At 42.1% G+C, this 23,750-nt stretch overlaps 1 protein-coding gene across 5 annotated transcripts in view; it reads left to right on the top strand.

Annotated features, from left to right (window-relative positions):
- The window catches only part of ASTN2 (astrotactin 2), a 999,842-nt gene that overhangs the window by 367,922 nt on the left and 608,170 nt on the right, over positions 1 to 23,750 (top strand). For all 5 annotated transcript variants that reach the window (XM_054500794.2, XM_054500795.2, XM_054500792.2 and 2 more), the window contains one exon: positions 12,812 to 12,958. In XM_054500794.2, the coding sequence (XP_054356769.1) occupies positions 12,812 to 12,958 (147 nt within the window). The remainder of the gene's footprint in view (positions 1 to 12,811; positions 12,959 to 23,750) is intronic.

Here is a 23,750-nt window from a genome sequence, read left to right as displayed (position 1 = left end):
GGATAAAGGAAGTTCTGTAGGTAAAGGAACATTGTCATGGAAGCTGGGAGCAGGGGAGGAAGCAAGAGTAGGGGAATAACATTGGTTGTGTATTCAGTATTTACTAGGCCATCACGGGAGGCCTAGTAAATACCAAATACAAAATCAATGTTATTCTCCTGCTCCTATTTTCACTAAGTGTGGGCCAAAGTCCACTGACATCTTCTAAGATAATGGAACAATGACTTTCAAAGGAGCTAGAAATGAACCTTTCATGGAAATGGGAGGTGACTGGTCCTGATCGTCCTTGGTAACCATGGAAACTGTGGCTGCTCTTTTGCTCTGTTCCTCAGCACTCACTGCTTGGCCTTAGCTCTTCTTTGCCACCCTCCAATTCATCGGTGGTGTGGGCTGATTGTGGTGGTGCATCAAACAGCCTGCAGACTAACAGGGCTAATGTAGGTATCAGACAACAGTATCTTAAAAATTAATGTTTTGGGTAAGTCAGCACCAGTCAATTGATAGTCACCTATGAATCAGAAACCCCCCACCACCTTTCCTTTCTCCTTCTTTCTCATTTATTTCTGAGCCATTCTAGAGCTTTAGATCTTTGAATTATCTTCTCTACTATTTCTCATCTACACACTGCAATTTAATCTATTGAGTACAGCATCTTTTTCCTTCCACTAATGCATTTCATCAGCCTGCTAAATGTACGTTGAATAGTCTTTAGCCTCCTGAACTGGTCTGTTGTGCCTGCCTTTTTCCTTCTTTGCACGTATTTTCTGTGACTTGAAAATTGTATTTTCTTCTAACACTTGGGAAGAAGAAGGATACAGACATTGGTTTCAGACCAGACTAACCACGAAAACCTTCTTCTTCCTCTTCCAAATAACCAGTTAAATCTGGTTTTCCTATTTGTAAATGAAGGGTAATCCCTGCCTTACAATGTAGTTGAGAAGTTTAAATAGGATAATATACATACAATCTTTAACACAGTGCCTGGCATAAGGGCACCAGTTAATTATTGGGATCTCCTAATATTATTTACAACCTTTGTATAAATTATTAAACTAGATCATTGTTTCTGTACTTTGTTCCACAGAATGGTGGTTCTGCAATGTCTTAATAATTTAGGGAAACATTCAGCTGAATCCTGCTAAACAGAATGTAATGCAAAGACTTTTAGAGGTTTTAATACCAGATATATACTTGGGCGCTTTAAGAGGGGCATACAGAATATAGCATGTCTCAAAATTTTGTGAACATAGAAATATTTTCTTTTCAAGATACATCTGGTTTTGTGGGAAATACTACACTAGCTCTTTGAGGCATTTGAATACATTTATAAGAGCAATAACCAGCCTTGGCGACATGGTGAAACTCCATCTCTACTAAAAATATAAAAATTAACTGTGCACAGTGGCGCATGCCTATAATCCCAGCTACTCGGGAGGCTGAGGGAGGAGAATCACTTGAGCCTGAGAGGTAGAGGTTGCAGTGTGCTGAGATTGCACCATTGCACTCCACTCCAGCTGGGGCAACAGAGCAAGACTCCGTCTCAAAAGAAAAAAAAAAGAAAAGAAAAGAAAAAGAAAAGCAATAGATGAAGAATCAGAGTGCACAGATTCTATTTATGTTTTCATATCCAGCTAGTGGGACTTAGGCTGCACACTAGCAACATAGTGACATGAAAAGATCACTCAGCTGTGAGTCAGGAGACATGGCTTATAGGCCCATTATTCTTCTGTTGTTTGAACGTGAGTTCACCTTTAAGATGTCACTTCTCATTTGTCTATTGGGGATAACAGCAATGCCAACTACATAGGATTTTGAAGAGGTAATGAGATATTTGAGAATGATCTGTAACCTAATAAAAGCTAAAATAATGTGGTACCATCTCCATCATCTTCATCTCTAACACCATTGTCAACACCTTGTAGTGACCTTTGCACTTGCAAGCCCAGCTACCTGCAGTTGCCACAGAAATTCAAATAGCCAGCTGTTTGTAGCTCCATTGCATGTCAGCTGCCAGTGGCCTTAACTTCACCAGGCAGCTACAATCTAGGCCTGCACTATAGAAACGGTCTTTGTCCCAGGAGCAGAGCTAGCCAAAGGTGTTCCCCAGTGGCTTTGTCAATAATCATTTGGCTTCAAGTAGCACAGTGAGCTGCTTCAGGCCCATAGTATTTTCTGGGGCTGAGAAAGGAGGAGCAACAGCTCTTCTCATTTTCTTCCATCATTTTGAATTTCCTCCTTGTGATGGGGAGAGGTTCTCTTGAAGACATGTGGTCAGTATCAGGTGGGACAATGAGGCCACAACAAATTCACCAAGAGTTATCACAGGTCCACAGGGCAAGCTAAAGTCGGTTAGCAGCTCAGCAGTTAAATTTGTTGCTTCTGCTCTGCCCAGGCTACATCTAGCAGGTTGATAGAGATATTGTGAAGGATGATGGTTAAGAGCTTGGACCCTGACATCAAATGGTTTTTCATTTCAGCCCTATTACCTTTGAGCTGCATGTTCTTTGGCAAGTGATGGCCTCAGTTTCCTCATAGCGAAAAATGTGAGTGATAATAGAAACCATATCATGAAGTTTCTGTAAAGATTAGATGAGATACTGCATGAAAAAATTTAGTTCTATTGTCTGGCACCTAAGTTAGTGGCTATGTTACCAGTGATAGTGGTAGTGATGATGATGATGATGATAATAATTATTATTATTGTTATTATGGCATCCTTTACTAAGAAAGTCATCTTAAGCAAAACAAACCTATACGAAGTACAATAAAAGGACTCAAGATATGACTTTAGAGAAACAAAATAAAGCTATTAATGTCTGGTTTGAAGAAAGAAAGCTCAAGGCAACCTAATTTCCTCCTTTAACAAAATAGCTGCCCTGGGAAGGAGATATTAAATATATCCTATTTAATTTAGACGGCAGAAGTTCACTCATAGAGATTCAAAGGCTGTTTAGACATTACACTATCTGAGAATAGAACTGATGCTTAGTAGGGGTTGAGTTTTCTTTCTCTGAAAGTATGAAAACAAGAGTGGATGAGCACTTGCCCAGATCTTATTAAGGACAAATCTAAGGATGATAAGATATTGGGGAAATAACATATCATTTAAAGGATGGATTTGAGAGTGCCAGAGTTAGAGAGCACAAGAGATTAGTTCATGACGAAGATAGGGAGAGATGGGGAGAGACAAGGACCCAGGTGTGCAAGATAAAGGAAAATATTCCCCATATTGAGACATCACACTAAAGCAGTGCATGGAAACCCCTGATATACGAGACAGGCTGAGGATATAGGGCCGTATACCCTACAGTTTCTGAGAAAGCCCCAGTTTCAAATATTCTTTCTTTCTGCCTCCAGCATGACACTTGCACGTGTCAGATGACGTGTCCCAATTTCAGTTTCCAGAAATACGGCAGAGAAGCAGAGACACCAGAGCTCAGGTGCTGCGGGAATCCCATGGGGCACTCAGTGAGGTTAATGAGGCACTCAGCAATCTACAGTGGTCACCCTGATATGCAGGCAGATTGGCGGCCTCTGCAAGGGTGTTTTTGTATTATTTCTGACCAGGCAGGGACCAAACCTTGCCAGGAAAAGTGAGTGAATCAATTTGCTAGAAAAAAATACCAATAGCAGAATTCCAATACTGACATCTGTTGGTAGAAAGGGAAACAACATTTAAGCATCCACTCATTCATTCATTCAATAGATGTTTATTGAGCACCTACTATATTCAGGCATGCTATAGGCACTGGAAATAGGAAAGCATAAAATATGAGGTCTGGCATATAGTACTTGCACCTTAAATAGCTATTTATTGGATGAACTAATTCCCAATTAAAGGCGTTGAGTCTCAGATGTGACATGACTTGTCCACGGGGGCCAGTAGCTAAGTGTGAAAGTTAGGATTTCAGCATGAGCAACAGTATCACATATCCTGCTGATGCCCGTGTAGATGCCAAGTGTTAGAAAGGGAGGTTTAGTCTGGGAAGTGAGGAGCGCCTCTGCCTGGCTGCCCCATCTGGGAAGGGAGGAGCACCTCTGCCCGGCCGCCACACCGTCTGGGAAGTGAGGAGCGCCTCTGCCTGGCTGCCCCATCTGGGAAGGGAGGAGCACCTCTGCCCAGCCGCCACACCGTCTGGGAAGTGAGGAGCACCTCTGCCTGGTCGCCCCGTCTAGGAGGTGAGGAGCGCCTCTGCCCGGCCGCCCAGTCTGGGAAGTGAGGAGCGCCTCTGCTCGGCCGCCCCCTCTGGGAAGTGAGGAGCGCCTCTGCTCGGCCGCCCCGTCGGGGAAGTGAGGAGCGCCTCTGCCTGGCCGCCACCCCATCTGGGAGGAAGTGAGGAGCGTCTCTGCCCGGCCGCCCCGTCTGGGAAGTGAGGAGCGCCTCTGCTCGGCCGCCCCCTCTGGGAAGTGAGGAGCGCCTCTGCTCGGCCGCCCCGTCGGGGAAGTGAGGAGCGCCTCTGCCCGGCCGCCCCGTCTGGGAGGTGAGGAGCGCCTCTGCCCGGCTGCCACCCGGTCTGGGAGGAACTGAGGAGCGCCTCTGCCCGGGCGGCCCCGTCTGGGAAGCGAGGAGCGCCTCTGCCCGGGCGGCCCCGTCGGGGAAGTGAGGAGCGCCTCTGCCCGGCCGCCCCATCTGGGAGGAGAGGAGCGCCTCTGCCCGGGCGGCCCCGTCTGGGAAGCGAGGGGCGCCTCTGCCCAGCCGCCCTGTCTGGGAGGTGAGGAGCGCCTCTGCCCGGCTGCCCTGTCTGGGAGGTGTACCCAACAGCTCCGAAGAGACAGCGACCATCGGGAGCGGGCCATGAGGACGATGGCGGTTTTGTTGAAGAGAAGGGGAGGAAGTGTGGGGAAAGGAAGGAGAGATCAGATTGTTGCTGTGTCTGTGTAGAAAGGGGTGGGCATAGGAGACTCCATTTTGTTCTGACTAGGAGAAATTCTTCTGCCTTGGGATGCTGTTGATCTATGGCCTTTCCCCCAGCCCCATGCTCTCTGAAACATGTGCTGTGTCAACTCAGGGTTAAATGGATTAAGGGTGGTGCAAGATGTGCTTTGTTAAACAGATGCTTGAAGGCAGCATGCTCTTTAAGAGTCATCACCACTCCCTAATCTCAAGTACTCAGGGGCACAAACACTGCAGAAGGCCGCAGGGTCCTCTGCCTAGGAAAACCAGAGACCTTTGTTCATGTGTTTATCTCCTGACCTTCTCTCCACTATTATCCTATGACCCTGCCATATCCCCCTCTCCGAGAAACACCCAAGAATGATCAATAAATACTTCAGAAATTAAAAAAAATAAAATAAAAAATAATAATAATAATAATAATAAAAAAAAAAACAAAAAAACAAAAAAACAAAAAAAAAAAAAAAAAGAAAGGGAGGTTTAAAGGAAATATACTGAGAGCTTACAGAGCCCTAAGTATGTGTCAGACATGGTGCTTAGTGCTGTAATTATGATCTCCTATTTAATACACACGGCTTCTTTATCAGTTAGGGATTGTCACTCCCCTTTTTTAGATTAGGAAAACTGAAGCTCTGAGAGCTTACATCGCTTGCCAGAACTTAGGCAGGTATCAAATGGAAGACTTTGTTTTTTTTGTTTTTGTTTTTGTTTTTGTTTTTTTTTTTTGAGACGGAGTCTCGCTCTGTCGCCCAGGCTGGAGTGCAGTGGCGCGATTTCGGCTCACTGCAAGCTCCGCCTCCTGGGTTCACGCCATTCTCCTGCCTCAGCCTCCCAAGTAGCTGGGACTACAGGCGCCCGCCACTACGCCCGGCTAACTTTTTGTATTTTTAGTAGAGACGGGGTTTCACCGTGGTCTCGATCTCCTGACCTTGTGATCCGCCCGCCTCGGCCTCCCAAAGTGCTGGGATTACAGGCGTGAGCCACCGCACCCGGCCAAGACTTTGGATTTAGATATCCACATCTAAAACCAAAGCTCAGTCTGGGCACGGTGGCTCATGCCTGTAATCCCAGCACTTTGGGAGGCTGAGGCAGGCAGATCACCTGAGGTCAGGAGTTCAAGACTAGCCTGGCCAACATGGTGAAACCCTGTCTCTACTAAAAACACAAAAATTAGCCAGGTGTGGTGGCATTTGCCTATAGTCCCAGCTACTTGGGAGGCTGAGACAGAAGAATTGCTTGAACCTGGGAGGCAGAGGTTGCAGTGAGCCAAGATCACACCACTGCACTCCAGCCTGGGTGACAGAGTGAGACTACATAAATACATACATACATACATATATACATACATACATACATACATACATACATACATACATACCAAAGCCCAGCCTCTTTCCCCATCCTAAGTGGCTTTTCTACCTGCTGGGCTTCTTCACCCTAATGTTTCCAGTTTCTAGAATCCCTTTCCCCCACCGTAACACCATTTGCCACTTTAAGAAATAAATTACTTCTCAGCCTAGGACCTGGTCTGTCATGCTTTGGGGATCTCAGGAGGAAGTCATTGGGAGTGTACCAGCTTTACGTTTTCCACACACAAGGGTCTGATGGGGTTAGATCTATTTTTTCATTACAAAATGTGATTGATTCAATTCCAAATTTAACTTAAATTTCATTTTCTCCTCTCAACCTGGCATTTCCAAAGCAAGAATCAATCAAACCCCAAATTATGGGCAATGTGTGGATCAACAACACTGAGTTATTTCCGGTCGAATTTCTCAAGCAATGCATTTTATGCCATTCTCTGCTGCCATGAGAGGAGCTGAGGTGTAAGAGGGAGGGAAAATGGAAGGAAAATTAGATTATTAACTTTCTCCAGTCCCAGCAATCAATATGCCCTGGTGGAATGCTATTCCTACAGCACAGCTTATTCCCCTGCAAGTAATGGGGAAGGAACTGCAAATGGGGATGTGAACCAGGGAGAACTGTGACCTCAGCCTTCTGGAAAAAAAAAATACTCAGGCAATATGATCTGCAGCTATCATTTATTTAGCTCTTTTTTTGTTGTTGTTAATTATGTATGATATCTTATTTTGTCCTTACATCAGCTCTGAAAAAAGACCACTGTTCCCATTTTTCAGATGGAAATATTTTTTTCTTGTTAGACTTATGGATCAGTTGGCAAGTGTCACACAGAGATTTTGTGGGTAAGCCAGGATTTGAACATAGATATGCCTGGCCCCAAAGGCCACACTTTCTACATGAGTGTATCCTGGGACCTTATTCCATGATGAAGTGGGAAGTTGTAGTGATACAGGGGAAAGGCTGGAACAGGACTAGTTCTCATCCAGTCCTGTAACATATGAAATTGGGTGATCCTTACACAAGTCATTTAATTGCTCTATACTTCTGCTCTCTGTAAAATGGAAATGATGGAGACACTTTGCTGAGAGGATTCAATGCGATAATTCTTTGCCACTAACGTGTAAGCTTCAAGGCCTTTGGCTGTTTTCTTTAGTATTATTTTCCCCATGCCCAGACCAGTGTGCCTCAAAAGACTTGATGCTCAATAAAAATCGGCTGGATTGGTAAAAGAATGGATGGATGGAGAGAAGGATAAGTGCTAGGCACAGTGCCTGGATCATAGTAATCACTCACCAAGTGGAGGTTCCCTTTTCTGTCTCTGCATCTTACAACAGCAGTGCAGTAAGGAGCCTGCTTGGGGATGGGGGTGAGTACTATGGGAGAGATAGTTTCCACCTCATGGCTGTCTACAACCCTTATTTACTAAATGCTATGCTCACCTCCCTGAGGCAGGAACTCTTAGGAAGTTACCTTGATTTGAGTCCCACTGTGAAGTTTCTGCCAGGTCCGGTTGCCATGGCAACTCCCCACACCCACCAGCTGCTCCATGGGCATCTGGCTTAGTGAAGGCTTGACCTGCATGCTTTCATCCTCCTGGACTTCGGAAACAACTGTGGTGATTCAGGCATTCGCCGAGTAAATGGGTCCCCACAGTGCTGTTCATTCTGACCCCAACTCCCACTTTCTCCTTCTTATGTCCTTCTCTACACTTTTTACTCTTTTTGTCTTCTGCTTCTGTAACAATAATTGAGTTCCTAATATGTTCTGATAATGTGTTGGACAAATAGATGATTCCTAGTTTCTGTCATCAATGATGAGACAAACACCACTATTTCTTTTGGAAATTATTTACCAAGGGCCTACTATGTGCCAAAAACTTTGCTTGGCATTAGACACATATTGACTCATTTTGTTCTTACAACACCCCTGACGGCTAAGTTGTGTTACTATTTTCTAGGTGAGAAAACTAAGAGCCAATAAACTAATGTGAATTCACTTCCCATGTTGACTCCTTTTTTTCTTTCTTTTTTTTTTTTTTTTTTCCTGAGACAGAGTCTTGCTCTGTGGCCAAAGCTGGAGTGCAATGGTGCGATCTCAGCTCACTGCAACCTCCACCTCCCAGGTTCAAGTGATTCTCGTGCCTCAGCCTCTGGAGTAGTTGGGACTACAGGCACCTGCCACCACACCCAGCTCATTTTTGTATTTTTAGTAGAGACGGGGTTTCACCATGTTGGCCAGGCTGGTCTCGAACTCCTGATCTCAGGTGATCTGCCCGCCTTGGCCTCCCAAAGTGCTGGGATTACAGGCATGAGCCACTGCACCCAGCCATCATGTTGACTCTTAAAGACCCTGGGTTACTATGATGTTTTAAATGACATAGGAGACACAATTTAGTCCAGCAGGGCCCAGGGAGAGAGTATGAGCAATTCTATCTGTGCCCCTCGGCCTTCTTTCCCCAGACCAAAAATTAGCCCTGTGGAGCCTGGGTAGTGTATTTCTGGTAGTTTGTTAATTAGTGAAAGAAAGGTCTTGGCCACATAGGCTTGTTGCTGCTGTGTGGACCAGGAATGAGACATGCCTTCTAAGGGATCCACAGGGTGCTATTATCCATGAATCACTGTCCAGAGTGTCCGTTTCCCAATGCCAGGGGCCTCTCACTACCTTTCACATCTTGTCCTCTGGACCTGTCTCATCTTCCCAAGCATTTATTCGTGCTAGACTCATCATTACATGTTTTTCCTCCTGAATAGACTCCATAAAATCTAGATAAAAAACTCAGTGCTGGCCAGCCGTGGTGGCTCATGCCTGTAATCCCAGCAGTTTGGGAGGTGAGGTCGGTGGATCACCTGAGGTCAGGAGTTTAAGACCAGCCTGGCCAACATAGTGAAACGCTGTCTCTACTAAAAATACAAAAATTAGCTGGGCGTGGTGGCATGTGCCTATAACCCTAGCTGCTTGGGAGGCTGAGGCAGGAGAATCGCTTGAACCCAGGAGGAGGAGGTTGCAATGAGCTGAGATTGCTCCACCACACTCCAGCCTGGGCAGCAAAGGGAGACTCCATCTCAAAACAAACAAACAAAAAACTCCAGTGCTGCTGTTAAGTGTTATTGTAGGGGTTTTGCTAAATGATTAGGCTGGGGTAATAGATTGATGTTTTAAGGTGAGGTCTATGCAAGGTGCCAACCCCTAGTCTGTATTCTTTTTAGTAGATAACGTTGATGTTAGATTGTTTATGCTATTTAGTTGATAAAAGATTTATACTATAAATATTTTATCTATTTATATTTATAAATATCTATTATAAATATGTATGAAACAGCTTCTTGTGGCACTCAAATAAAAGATAATCGTGTTCATTTTTCTCTGTAGTTATTTTAGGTTTTAGAGATTCCCCATCTTTGGACACTGGAATCACCTTTTTATTTAATTTAATTTACTCTTCTATTTAACATTTATTCTAAAACTACAATAACCACAATCTCCTGTATAGTTCCTACCATAAGCCATGCATTGTCCTAGGACTGAGAAAAAAGACAATGGTCTCATTCTTAAATTAAGTAACTTCTGGGTTCCAGGTGGTGATTCTGGCGTAAGAAACACAAAGATGATGAAGGTGGGATCTTCTACCTCAAGCAGGTCACTGTTTATTAAGAAAAATAGATTTCCATACAGGCAGTACCCCAACGGGCTGTTATAAGGGTTCTTGTTCTGTTGTAATCCAGTGTTACAACAGAACAATAGCTGATGTTCTGTTGTATGGCCAGTGTTGGATGTTGGCTAGCATGCTTTTTGATTGGCCAGCATCTATGTTATGTTGATTTTTAATATTGTTACTGTCATTTATGGGAGTCATCATGTGCTTACTGAGATTCTGCAATGAGCCAGTCACTGTGTTATTCACTGGGACATAATGGTAAGCAAAAGACACTGCTTGCCTTCAAGGAGTTGGCTGTCTATTTACTAGACTCTAGTGTTTGGAATAAGGTATGAGGGGAAACACAATGAATATGGGTAGTTTATCTACCAAGAGCATACGAAATCTTTATATACGGTGAGTCTCAAAGAGTGATGGGGTGACAAGGAAACAAGTGGATTTCTATCCAAAAGGAACAACACCTGCACTAATGTTAACATGATGAAGAGTGTTAATGGTAGGAGCACTGCAGTAATTCAGCCCTGCTAGTCTTTGGGCCAGAGCACAGGAGGTATAAGTGTTGGGAGTCTTCATGAAAGGCCTTGGGTGCCAGTCTAATGAATATGGATCACATCCTGCAACCGGATGCTGTAAAACAGCTTGAGAGGTTTCAGCAGGGAGTGCAGTGAACAGATATGCATGCACCTGCCTTATCCCACAAGCAAACAGACAATAGAAGAGATGAAGGGAATGAGGTGAAAATGCTGAGGACATAGAATAAATAGGACTACACAACTCTTCAGATGCTGTAAAGGAGGAAGACAGAAACTCAAAGGTGACATCTCAGTTTCTGGCCAGTCTAAATGGCAGTGCTTTCAATAAGCTGAGGATCCCAAGAGGGGGAGGCTTTAAGGAGAAGATAATGTACCCTGTTTTGAACGTGTTATTAATATATTTGACATGCTAATGGGATAGCCACAGAAAGATATCCTGGAGATGAGAGACAAGGTTTGCTTAAAAGAAGAGCCTAGCGGTTAAAAAAAAAAAAAAAAAAAATGGGGAGGCATTGCTCTAAAACTGGTGAGCAAAACCTTGAAGAACAAAGCCTAAAGAATGAGAAACAAACGGGGACTCGAGACAGCCTCCATAGAATTTCTTTGTTGGCCCAGTGTCCTCTAGCTGTGCAGATCCAATCTACTTTTCCTATTATATCCATAAAATTGTCTTTAATTTTCAGAGGCAAAACCACCCTCCCTACTCTCTGCCTTCTCTTCTAAGTCATAACACAATTTGTCTTAGAATCTAATTAGCTATGGATAAGCTTGACTTTTCCCCCTAGCCTATAAACTCCTGAAGAGGAGAGATTATTCTTCTGCTCTGTATGTGTCTCACATAGTAGCTGCTCAGTAAAGGCTTGTGAAATTCATTTGAACTGATCAGCTTCTAACCATGAAACTCTTCTAAATGACAGGCATTATATACAAATCGTGCTGTGTAATTGTCACAAGAACCCTGTGAGATATTTATTATCTTCGTGTTACATATAAAGAAACTGAGGTGGTGGCCAGGTGTGGTGGCTTATGCCTGTAATCCCAGCACTTTGAGAGGGTGAGGTGGGTGGATCACCGGAGGTCAGGAGTTCCAGACCAGCCTGGCCAACATGGTGAAAACCTGTCTCTACTAAAAATACAAAAATTAGCTAGGCTTGGTGCCGGGTGCCTGTAATCCCAGCTACTCAGGAGGCTGAAGCAGGAGAATCGCTTAAACCCGTGTGGCAGAGGTTGCGGTGAGCCGAGATTGTGCCACTGCACTCTAGCGTGGGCGACAAAGTGAGACTCCGCCTCAAACAAAAAAAGAAAAAGAAAGAAAGAAACTGAGGTTTGGAAAATGGAGATCACACAGCCAATGAGGGCCAAAGCCCAAATTTGAACCCAGAATGATCTAACTCCAAAGCCCATGCTTATTTCACTAGACTCTACTGAATTTAACAGCATGGTATCTTCTCATTTGCCTCTAAGGAGAATGGAGGGCTTAATGTCATCTAATTGTTATCAAGAATGACCAACCGAATTGGGAAGGGAGGAGTGAAAATTACCATGAGTTTCAGGAAGCCTGTTTCTTTTATGTTTACCCAAAGGAATCCTAAGAAGCCCATTTCACGGAGTGTTAAACCAAGGCCGAAAGAGGGCCCACCGAGGTGTCATAGCAGGCACAAAGGTTCAATCTCAATATTAACCATCACAACGTCCAAGAGAGGTGCATGCAAAAACTCATACATGAATGTTCATAGGTGGAAACAACCCAAATGTCCATCAAATAATGAATGGATAAATCGTGGTGTATCTATACAATGGAATATTATTCATCCAAAAAAGGAACGAAGTGCTGATATACGTTACAACATGGATGAACCTTGAAAACACTGTGGAAAGTGAAAGAACCCAGTCACAAAAGACCACATAGTGTAAGATTCTACTTACAGAAAAAATCCAAAATAGGTAAATCTGCAGAGGCAGAAAGTAGATTCTTGGTTGCTTAGGACTGTGGGAATTGGGAGGGAATGGAGAATGACCACCAATGGATATGGATTTCTTTCAGGAGTGATAAAAATGTTCTAAAATTGATTGTGGTGAAAATAGCAGAATTCTGTGAATATACTAACAACCATTGAATTATGTGCTTTAATGGGGTGAATTGTATAATATGTGAATCATATCCCAATAAAGCTGTTAAACATTTTTTTAAAGTTATGATCTTAAAAAAAAAAAAAAAAGAAAACATGTTTTTTTTTTATTTTTTTTTTCTTTTCTTTTCTTTTTTCAGATTCCCAACTGGAAAATAATAGAATTCCCAAACTTGATGCCACTCCTATTTCCTCACCTCATGGAATTTTGTGTCTTTGTGTGTGTTCTTGTTACCAGGTTTGCTGAAAAGCCCAGTGAACAAGACAGCCCTGACACTGATTGCTGTGAGTTCCTGCATCCTGGCCATGGTGTGTGGCAGCCAGATGTCTTGTCCACTCACCGTGAAGGTGACTCTGCATGTGCCCGAGCACTTCATAGCAGATGGTAAGAGCTGAGCATTGCAGATGCTCCACACCCACTCAGCACCTTGCACCCCTGGCTGATCAAAGGTTTCTGTGTATGGCCCAACCTTAGAATTACTATTATATATATTACAGGGGGAAAAAAGGGAGCATCTAAAGACCTTGGAAGAGGATCTTATCCTTTGTAGTCTGGATTATTTGAATTAACACTTTAAAAATTGTATACATTTTACACTTTATAAAATGTATATGTCTCAATGAGTTTGAAGATAAGTAAATACCCATGAAATCATCACCATAAGGAACGCCATAAACATAGCCATGTAACAGGATTCCATATGAATCTACACAGATAAAATCATAGAATATTTCCAGCACCTCATAAGGTTTCCTCGTGCCTCCTTCCAGTTAGTGCTCTGTAGACGCAATAAACTTTGACTTGTAGCACCTTATTAGTACCATTAATTCTTTAAAAAAATTTTGCATTTTGATATGTATTGAATGTTTTTGAGATCCTTACCCTCTATTTGCCAGTCTTCCTTCAGTGAAATTTGATTTTATCTCCATTGTTTAAGTTTCGGTGTTCAGAACTTAGCACCATCTCTTCAGTATATTTTGACCAGAGCAAAGTGGAATTTTACCACCATTCTCTGAAACACTCAAACTTCTATTAATGCATCCTGATTGTTCCCACTTCACCGTAGTGCAGAAGCCCCTACTTGTTTTTCGCTTGGACTGCAAATCAGTTCATATACATTCAGAACTTATATCTCTTATTTCATTTATTTTCAGTTGATTTTCAGACCTATGTACAAGACTTTGGCTCATCTTTAGTGAGTCATATGTGCACATAAGACAGGTAAATATGTGGTGGGGGAGATTGCAGGGAATATTGTAGGAAAGCAGAAGGAACAAAATTTACAGAAGCAAATAGTTTGATGGATTATGCAGCTAGAATTGTCAAAACCTGGAAGTGGCCAGAAAATGGCGATGGAGGAGTAGGAGTGATGAACACTGAGGTGGAAAAAAACAACAGAGCAAGTATTAAATTCTATGGAATGCATGTCCCCCCCCTTCATCTCTCAGCTGTCACTACACATTAATTGTAGAATGTTAAGCCTTAAAGGCGTTCAATTTTTACATATTTATTATCATACATGTAGAAATGGAATCCCTGAGAAAATAACTTGCTCAAGGTGAAACAGTTTAATGGCTAAGAGCACAGGCTTTGGAATACTACAAACATTAATCCAATGCTTGCTCCTTTGTCTGCCTCTTCGATAGCCAAGTGAATTCCCCTCTCTGAGCCTCTGTCTCTGCATATATAAAATGTGGATAATAGCAGTACCTACCTCATAGGAGTATTCTAAAGACTACAACTCTTTTTATCATATTCATCAAATTTTCAGATAGCATGTGGCTGAGAAATGGCGAACAGCTGGGAAATAGCAAAATCAAGGGATTACCCAAGAGAGCTGCAAACCATCTCGATGATTTGGAAGGATAGACCAAAGTGTGGTGAATTAAAAGGTGCCCCTTCTCAGTGTGCCCAATGTCATAAACTTAAAATGTTATAGCAGCCTGTGGAATTGTCTGTTTCTGCCTCTAGACTGGAATCTCTGTGAGGGCAGGAATTATGTCTTTGGGGAGAAATATTATATTCCCATTGATAAGCACAGTGCCTGGTCCATAATGGATATTCAGCAAATATGTGTCCAGTGGATGAATGTTGCCTGAATTAAAGCTGAGTTGTTCATTGTTTATAGGATCCTTCTAGTAGATCTCTAAGCACACAACAGATGCTGAATCAAAGAAAACTAAGGCAGATGATGCATAGAGATCAAAGATGTTTTAAAATGTACCCGTGAAGTTTTAAAATGTACCCAGGATTTGTCTGCAGATGCAGAAAGGACTGTTGTGAAACAAGCAGTTTTCATACTCACAGATCTCAGATACACAATGCACAGCACACCATGCAGACCATGTGGGAAAGCACCCGTATCTATCAGCAGGCAGAGGGACCAAGTGGAAAGCAGGGGAAAGAGCCTGTATTGTGGTTTTTGCAGGAAGAAATGGGTGAGGCAGTGTAAGCAGGGTAGACAGATTTGAGATTGGCTAATTTGAATAACTTTAGTAGGCTCTGGGGTTTCAGAACTGCTCCTGATTGCCTGGTATCTGGCCCTAGGGGGATGAGGGGAGAGAATATTCCTTCCCAATGTGTATAAGCCATATGGAGGAGATGATTGGAGTGTAGGTTCTGGATTGGTTAATTTTCATATGAAAGGGATGCTCCCTGGACAAGTCTTTTGCTTTCTCTAAGATACGACTATCCCTGGAGGGGAGGGCTCTCCCCAGTCAGGAGGCTCAGATGCCAGAGCATCAAGCATCCAGAAAATAAGAAAATATAATTAATACAAAAGAAAAACAGAAATAACTATGGAGTGTACACATCCTGGAGATGAGATGGAGCAAGCTTAGAAGACAGCATTGGGAAGACCTTGTCCACAGTATCTTAGTCTCCAGGCATAATGGAATCTCCATCCCTTACATGCCATAATATCTTGGTAGGAATGTGTCCTTTCAAATGAAGTAAGTTTTGGTTTGGATCTCAATTTTGTTGCTTAGTTACTGTGAAACATAGAAGAGTCGAGTTAGCTACCTGAGTCTCATTTTTCTCATCTATCTGTAAAATAAGGTTTATTATGGGATGATTGAATGTTATAATGTGTATAAAGTGCCTAGTAGAGTGTCTAAAACATTGTGATAGCCCAACAAATGGTAGCTGTTATTAGTCTTATTATTAAAACAGTTTGTAGAGAAAGAGACTTCAGAAGCTGAAATATGGCAAGGCAAGAAAATATAGAAAACGAAATAGGTGAATTTAGCTACTCTCAGTGAGGTGAATGGAAGAGGGAATACATTATATGCTCTGTTCCAGCCAAAAGTGACTTTCCCACTTGAAGACATTAACACTTGAAACTCCTCCATCTCTGGGGCTCAGCAGGAATCCTGGGAGCATCCAGCATTTGAAGCCAGGTGGATGGCTGTCTGGTAATCCCAAGCAAGCTCACCTTCCCCAGTATGATCCCAATGCCTCCTTTGGCAGAAACTCTATCAGTGCTGCTCATCTCATTCCTCCAGCAGCTCTCCAAAGTGGTCTTTATTATCCACCTTTGGCAGATACAGAAACTGGGATATGAAGGGGAGTAGAATCAAATCTTCTGTAGGAGTAGAGAAGGATCTAGAAAATTGATTTTATACATTGTATTACTGGTGTTTCCAGCTCTGATTTCTGGAGATATGAGGGTATTACATAGGGGGATGAGAGGGAAAGTGATAATAGTGCCTATTTTCTTGAACCCATGTCATCCCTTAGCATTGATATTTATAAATGTGTTACAACCTAACATAAATGTAGTAACAAACACAGATGGAAAGTGCACAATTCTATGATATTTTACATATATGTATTCACCCACATCATAATACTGGCCCCTTAAGACTGGCAAAGTTTTAAAAAACAATAAAAACAAAGTCTCAATGAGGCCTGTCAGGATGAGGGCAGCTCATGTCAAGTGCAAGAAGCTCCATTTGAGACCAGGTCTCCCAGGGACCAAAGCCAGGGCAGCTTTCATGCTTTTTCAGTCACCCCCATGAGTTCCAAGCTGCCAAAGTGCTGGCCCTTCTTAGTAGAGAGAGCTCTCAGCTACCATTACACATTGAGTTATCCGTGGTGCTGGATCATTGGATGGGGCTGAGTAATGGGTCCTGTCTTCCAGGAGAAAATGAATTCTGCCCTTGTGTTACTGCATAGTTATACTCAATGCTTACTGTCGATTATAAAGAAAAGGTCATCATGACATAGCACTTGTCCAGAGCCCAGCTGGCAAGAGTTCTGACACAGTTCCTATCCAAACCCTTGGCAAATCTCACCCCTTCTTTTATCTGGGCTTCTTCGAAGCCATCAGTGGCTTTTTGCCCTCCTAAGCACACACTGAAGAAATGGAACATGTTTGCATCTAAACAGACTTAAGCTAGCATTGTTTATCCAGCTGTGAACTACAAATCATCTGCATTTAGGTCATCTGGGGAGATAATTCCCAGAACCAGTGAGTCAGATTCTCTGAGGGTAGAGCCCACATATTAATATTCCTTACAAGAGCTCTCTAGGTGGTCACTTATCAAGGCTTTGAGAGCTGTGTCAATAATTCTTTAAGTGTTACTTTTTTTCCATCTAACATATGTGATCACTTCTTCAGACCCCTTGGAATCATTATAAGCATCTTTAATAAGGATCTTTGGTTTCCTCCACCTTTGACTTTATCAATGCCCTATTAATGGAGCTGCCTCATAGCATAACTCCAGTAACTATCATTAGCTTTGGATATAATGTGAGTGGTCTATCCTTAAGGCTTATAACATACTAACCCTGATCATACAAGTTTGGACCTCATCAAAATTGCCATGCAGTTAGCCTCATTGAGAAATAGTTATTGGTTAATATTAAACACCTATCTTAGCTGAGATGCTAGTTTATGCATCTACCGAGGTTCCCAATGTAAGTGGGCATATATTCACCCAATGTGGTCAGCCAATAGAAGAGTCTACTTTTAAAGGAACAAGCTATCTAGGTGAAGTAGGTGAGACGGTTCCACTCCAGTGTAGGCAGGTAACAGTCCACCTAGAATTCCCTGTTTTGTTCCAAGACTTGTTATACATTGGAAGTTGTTCAAGTGAGAGGATTTGACAGTCAAAAGATTGAAAAAGCACTGTAGATACCTAATGACCTCTTAAGGAAAGGATGGAAGACATTCATTCAATAACAAGAGTTGAAGGAACCTAGAGAGGAAGGGAACCTACTATTATTGAGTATGTCTGTTATCTATTGAGTAGCACACAAAGCACTTTACATAGGGTTCTTCCTTCAATTCTCATAGCAAAATGGAGAGTCTGGATTTAGTATCCTCATTTTGCATTCATGAAAAGTGGGGCTCAGGGATGCTAGGTGGTTTCACGAGACGAACACATAGATGACGTGGTATGAAAACTTAAGTCTACCTGAGCCCCCAGTCTGAGGTTCTTCTATGCTCTAAGCTTCCAGAGAGGAGACCAGGATAATTATTATTTATTTTGAAGAGAGCAGGCTAGTTCTGGAAGTCCTAAGGAAGCAAAACTAGAGAGCTATATGGGTAATGAATATGGTCAGGGATGGGAGAAGATGAAGCCTTAGTTTGGAAATGTCTTCCTCTGGTGTTAACTGTGTTACTTGTGCTAGTTACTTAAACATTTTAAGCTTCAGTTACATTATCTATAAATTGGGGATAATAGCAATACTTATCTCATGAAGTTATTGTGAAGAATAAGTGAAATAATGCTTGTAAAGCTTTTAGCTCAATACCTAAGACCTAGTAATCGTTCAATAAATTATATAAATGTTAGAAGTTGTAATATTATTTTCTTAATATTGGAAGGGGGTCATTGCAAGGTAATGAGTTCCCCATCATGGAAAATCTCCTGAGAATAGATGACCACATTTTTACAAAGCTGTAGAAGAGAGGGGAAGAGAAGCGTTTGGCTTGAATACATATTTTGCTTTGGAGCCATCTTATCAAACTGCAAATTTTAAAATCACTTAATTTTTTAGGACTTTTAGAATATGTTTCTTTATTCCTTAGTACTTCACACAGAGTGTCACCAATTCTTTGTGTAGGCTCAGAAATGGGTGAAAACAAGGGATGTCTGTGTCTCTTGAATACATTACTTAGCTAAACTCACACACACACACAATGTTATATATTGATATGATTGTTGCATCAAAATACCTATGCTAAAATGTCTTTTTATTCAGGTTATTTTAAATGGTTAACATCATCTTTTAGGTTGAACTAAGTTGATATGCAAGTCTTCTCTGTTCCCTATGACTGAGATATTTGGGATCTGAGTATGCCTTCTTGGCCCATGAAATCATCAAGTATAAATGCCCACACATTGGGATGGCATGGTTCACTAATATGCTACACATGTAGCTGGTTTTGAGCATAAAATTGTGAATAATAACACTTGCCTACATTTATTTGCTGTCATCCCTACTTGATGTCCTCCATCCCAGAAGAGTGAGCTAATGCATGGCTTTGTGCTGTTAGAGAGGAAAGAGGTCCATAATTGGCTTCAGAACTAGTTTGCAGTGATTTGAATACATGGAAGGAGTATTTTCAATTCTTAGAAGGGAAAATGACACCACATTGTAAGTGGATCCTTAGCCACAAACTGCCAAGCACTTTATTTAAAACGAGTAGTTCCTTGGACATCCTGCTCTCTGAAATCATCCCAGGCTTTGTTTTAAAATGCTCCGTGTTGACTGCAGATCTTTGAATACTGTAGAACATGCTTATGGGTGGAAGTTCTGTACAATATGGCTTCTGTCTTTCTTTGTTAACTCATTTGCACAGCCTTGATGCTGTTTAGACAAATAGACTGTCTTACCTGATATCTGCCTCTCTATATACCTTTGCTTGTACATTCCTCTCCATCATATATTTCCATATATGGCAGTCTCACCCATCTCTAAGGCATAATTTAGTTTGCTCCCTCCTCTAGAAAACCTCCTTCAATGAGTCCCCAGAGACAAATAATATCACCTTTCATGAACATTACCTAGAACTATATTTGTGCCTTTCTAATGACTTCAATCTAACTCCTATTACTGTTACTGTTACATATGTGTCATTGAGACAACTGCCACAGTCCTGAACTGGCCTCCTGTTTTAAGTCTAGGCTCTCTCCTGTCTTTTATTAACAATGCAAACAGAGCCATCTTTTACAATGAAAATATCAAAACATTGCATACATATGTTGCATACATGTCGTACTTTCCATAAATCTGTTTATTGTCTTCTTTTGTACTTATTTTGAAGACTGAACTTCTTATTGTGGCCTTTGCATCCTTGCAAGGTCAGGCCCCTGCCTGCCTTTCCAGTCTTACCTCACACCACCTCTCCCTATATTGGCTCTTAAATTTCTCTGTTGCCTCCTGCCTCAGTCCCTTTGCCCATGTTGTTTTCTTTGCCTGAAAACTTCTTCCCACATCTCCAGTTTCTCTCATTTACCCTAGGGTAATGCCTCTGTTAGCTCCCTTATGAATCATTCTCCTTGAGCCCTGTTTTTTTCTGTATTATATTTATTTCAATGTATAATTTTAAATTTATCTAGTTAATGTTGTTCTCTCTCGCTAGGTTTCAAGTTCCATAAGGATAGAGATTATATTTGTTTTGCACATTATGTTCAGAACCTTGGAGAGGATCCAAAACATACTTGATGCCCCCTAAAAGGCTTTCACTGAATTTTTTTGTAAAGTTGGTTCAATGGTTAGACTTAAATTTTTTCAAGGGCAAGGACCACAGCTTATTCATGTTCTAACTTATTGTGATGCCTAACAGGGATTCTGACTCAGTAGGCATATAAGAAATTGTGTCTGTAAAAAACGAAGTAAGGGAGGACCGACGGTGGACCCAGATGCCCTAAGAAGATACATCAAAAAGAGTGACAGTGCAGGAGGTCTGAGGCTGCCTCTTCTTCTATGATTGACTTCACTCCCCAAGGATGTTGCTCCCATCCCCAAAAATAAACTCCAATCAAATTCACACACCCCTCCTCAACACCAAAATGAAACAAGCTTCATCCCAGAGCCCAGAAAGAGGGGAAATATAAATTGGGCTAAGATTCAGAACCCCCATAGGGGAGGTGGCAATGAAATACCAATAAACCATATTAATATGCTGAAATCCGGGAGAATAGCTTGAACTCCAACCCTAACTTAATAACTATACGTGAGAGAGTACAGGGAGAAGACAAGGCTAGGCTTCAGTCAGAATTAAAATGAGATCTGTAATGAAATTGGTAATATAATTACAAAGTGTGAAAACTTTTTTTCCCTTCTTCTTTTTCTTGTACTTAATGGCCAACTTGCTCGGCAATGGCTGGGAGCTGTGGATACCCCCTAGAGTAGAATTCTTTTTTTTTTTTTCTCCAAATCTCTTCATTAGGAACGTCTAAATCCATAAAACTATGGAAGAAAAAAAATTTAAGCCATTTTCTGCCTTAAATAGTAACTGATCCCCAGGTTAAAGTGACAGGCGGCTTGGGGGAGAACAAACCCAGGAAAACCATTCTAAGCAGCTGAACATGTTAAAGCTTTTAAAGATACCACAACAGCCAGTGGGACTGGGATTTTTAATGACACTCTGTGCTAAGATGTTAGCTTGGCTTCCAACCAGAATGAATCGTTACTAATTTTCCTTCATAACAAAAGAGATAACTGAGTTTGACGTCCAAAATTGGAGACTAATTTCTGTGTTTTGATAGCAGATTGAGTCCAAAAATATGTTCCCAGGAACTGGGGCAGAGGGTGTTGCAAGGAGTAGGCAAACTCAATTTTCTCTCATTAATAATTCCGTTCTGTTGTTGTGAACAGAAGGCCACTTTGACTTTTAGAACGGAAAGAGAGAATGCTGGGTGGGAGCTTTGATGAAATTGACTTCAAGTCTATAGAATTAGTTGTTCCATAATTATTGGCTTAAGGTTTGCAGAATAGTGTAGAATAAGGCAGTGAAGTAATCCACAGGAGAAAGAAGGAAGTATGGTAAAGACATTAAGTGGATTGATCTGTGGCCCAGGAGATGTGGATTCCAGACCTGTTCATCTGCTTTCTAGTTTTGTGACCTTGGGTATATTAATTCCCCTCCTAAACTTCAGTGTTTTTTTTAATCTAAAAACATGCTAATACTCCCTCCTTCAAAGAGTATTAGTGGGCTGATTCATTTAAAAGTATTTTGTCAAATGTGAGGGTAGTTATGATTATGAGAATGTTGTGACTTTTCCTCACTGTTTGCAGCTTTAATATGTATAAAGAAAACCTTAGGGTTGGAATAGGGGCTTGGCAGGTAAGGCTAGGTAAGGAAAAGGTAGAATATTAGGGGAGTTGGCCTCCCTTGGCTAGAAGAAGGAAGATAGATAGTTAAAATGCGTTAATAACACCACTCTTTTATTCTTATATAGTGCTCTGCTTCTTCCCTTTCTTCCTTCCTCTTCTCCTTCATTTTCTTTTTCTCCCATGGTCAACGAACATTTGCATACCATACTCTCTGTGGCATGCTCAGATACTGGAGTGGAGAGACAGATAAAACACCATCTCTGGCCTTCTCCAGCTTAGTGGTGGTGGGACATGCCAAGTTGATAAATGATGAAACTCAGCGTGAATGATTCATAATGGGATTGTCCTAGATGCTGTGGAGACACAGATGGGCAAAGAAGTAACCCAAGCTGGAGATGAGAAGAAGGTGTCTTGAGGAGGTGCTACTTGAGCTACATCTTAGAGCCATTGACAGTTATCTGGAGAAGGGCAATGGATGATGGCAGGCTTCCCAGGGAGGGGCATGGACACGTGTCAGTGCATCCTATAGATCCTGTTTTTCAAACCTCCCAATGGTTGCAATAACACTGGTAATGATTAGAAATGTTTATGGAACAGTTGCTAAGTGATCCTATGCTAAGTACTTTGCAAGGTATTAGCTTGTTTCATTCTATTACCTCATGAAGTAGATGCAGTTATTATCCTCAAATTTAAGGGACACATAAAAATTTAAAGGTCATGTATACCTAGGGAGGTTATATGACCATCTTAGTGTTACACAGGTGGGAAGAGGTTGAACAGAATTATCTTGAATCAACATCCACAGAATGTGATAGAGAATTTGATGACTAAGATCGTCCTCCTGCTCCTCTATGAATTCACTCCATCTTTGGACAAATCTCTACTTCTTCAGGCCTCAGTTTCTTCATTGTAAAATGTAGGAGGGGAACAAGGTGGTACTTAAGATTCTTCCCTGCCCCAGTATCTTAAATGGAGAGGGAGAAATACTAGGGTTCAAAGTCCCCCTTTACTTATCTCATGATGGACATGACCTTCCAAGTCCTTATGCAGCCATCATATTAGTGTCCCGGGTACTCTGTCTTCAGACTGATTTGGGCCAAACTGCTGTCAGGCAGCCCCCTGAACAGGGAGGTAGGGAGCAGAGACAGCTGAGCAAACAGCTGAGCCCACAAGTTGCCATTTGAAGAAAGCTTAGAAGGATCACATCCAAGCTTGCGGAGGGACTTCAGGCTCCCAAGGCTGCTTGGATGAAAAATAAAGTAGTGGGAAGCCTGGCCCCTCCCCAGTTTCCCCTCTCAGCCCCAGCTGCAGAGGGACCTTGAACATTTCTGATGCCAGTGGGAGTCTGGGAGGGGAAAAATGCATTGTATTCACATGGGAAATTATAAGATGGGAGGAATAATTAACACCTGTGCATCCCTGCTCCCCCTTCCCCAGCGCTGCTACCCAGCAAAGCCTTGCTATTTGGCTTTTCTCCCCAGCACATTCCTCTGGATTATGTAAGCGAAATATATCTGCAGCTGCTCAGCCTTGGGTTTTCCAGAAGCTCTTGGCAACTTTCCGAACCTCAGCTAATGGCTGGGGCATCTCACCATCAGCTGGAGTGATCCCCAGGGCCTGGACCATCCCTGAACCTTCTGTTTATTCACTCCCTGGCTTTAACTCTGGCTTCCATTTAAACTTTATCAGTGAGTCTGTACGTTCAAACTTTAGCTGACATTTGCTGAGTGCCTGCTTAGGGCCAGACTTAGATTCTGGGATGAACTCAGGCACAGTCAGCATTAAAGGTGGGTGAGGTGGGGGAAAGAACATGGGATTTGGAATCTTAAATCCTCAGGTTTAAATCTACACTCCTCTACTTACTAATTATGGATCTTGGACGAGT

The sequence above is a fragment of the Pongo pygmaeus genome, chromosome 13, assembly GCF_028885625.2.
Source record: "Pongo pygmaeus isolate AG05252 chromosome 13, NHGRI_mPonPyg2-v2.0_pri, whole genome shotgun sequence".
Classification (NCBI taxonomy): domain Eukaryota; kingdom Metazoa; phylum Chordata; class Mammalia; order Primates; family Hominidae; genus Pongo; species Pongo pygmaeus.
Note: the sequence above shows the minus strand (reverse complement) of the source record. Positions and strands in the feature narration are given on the sequence as shown.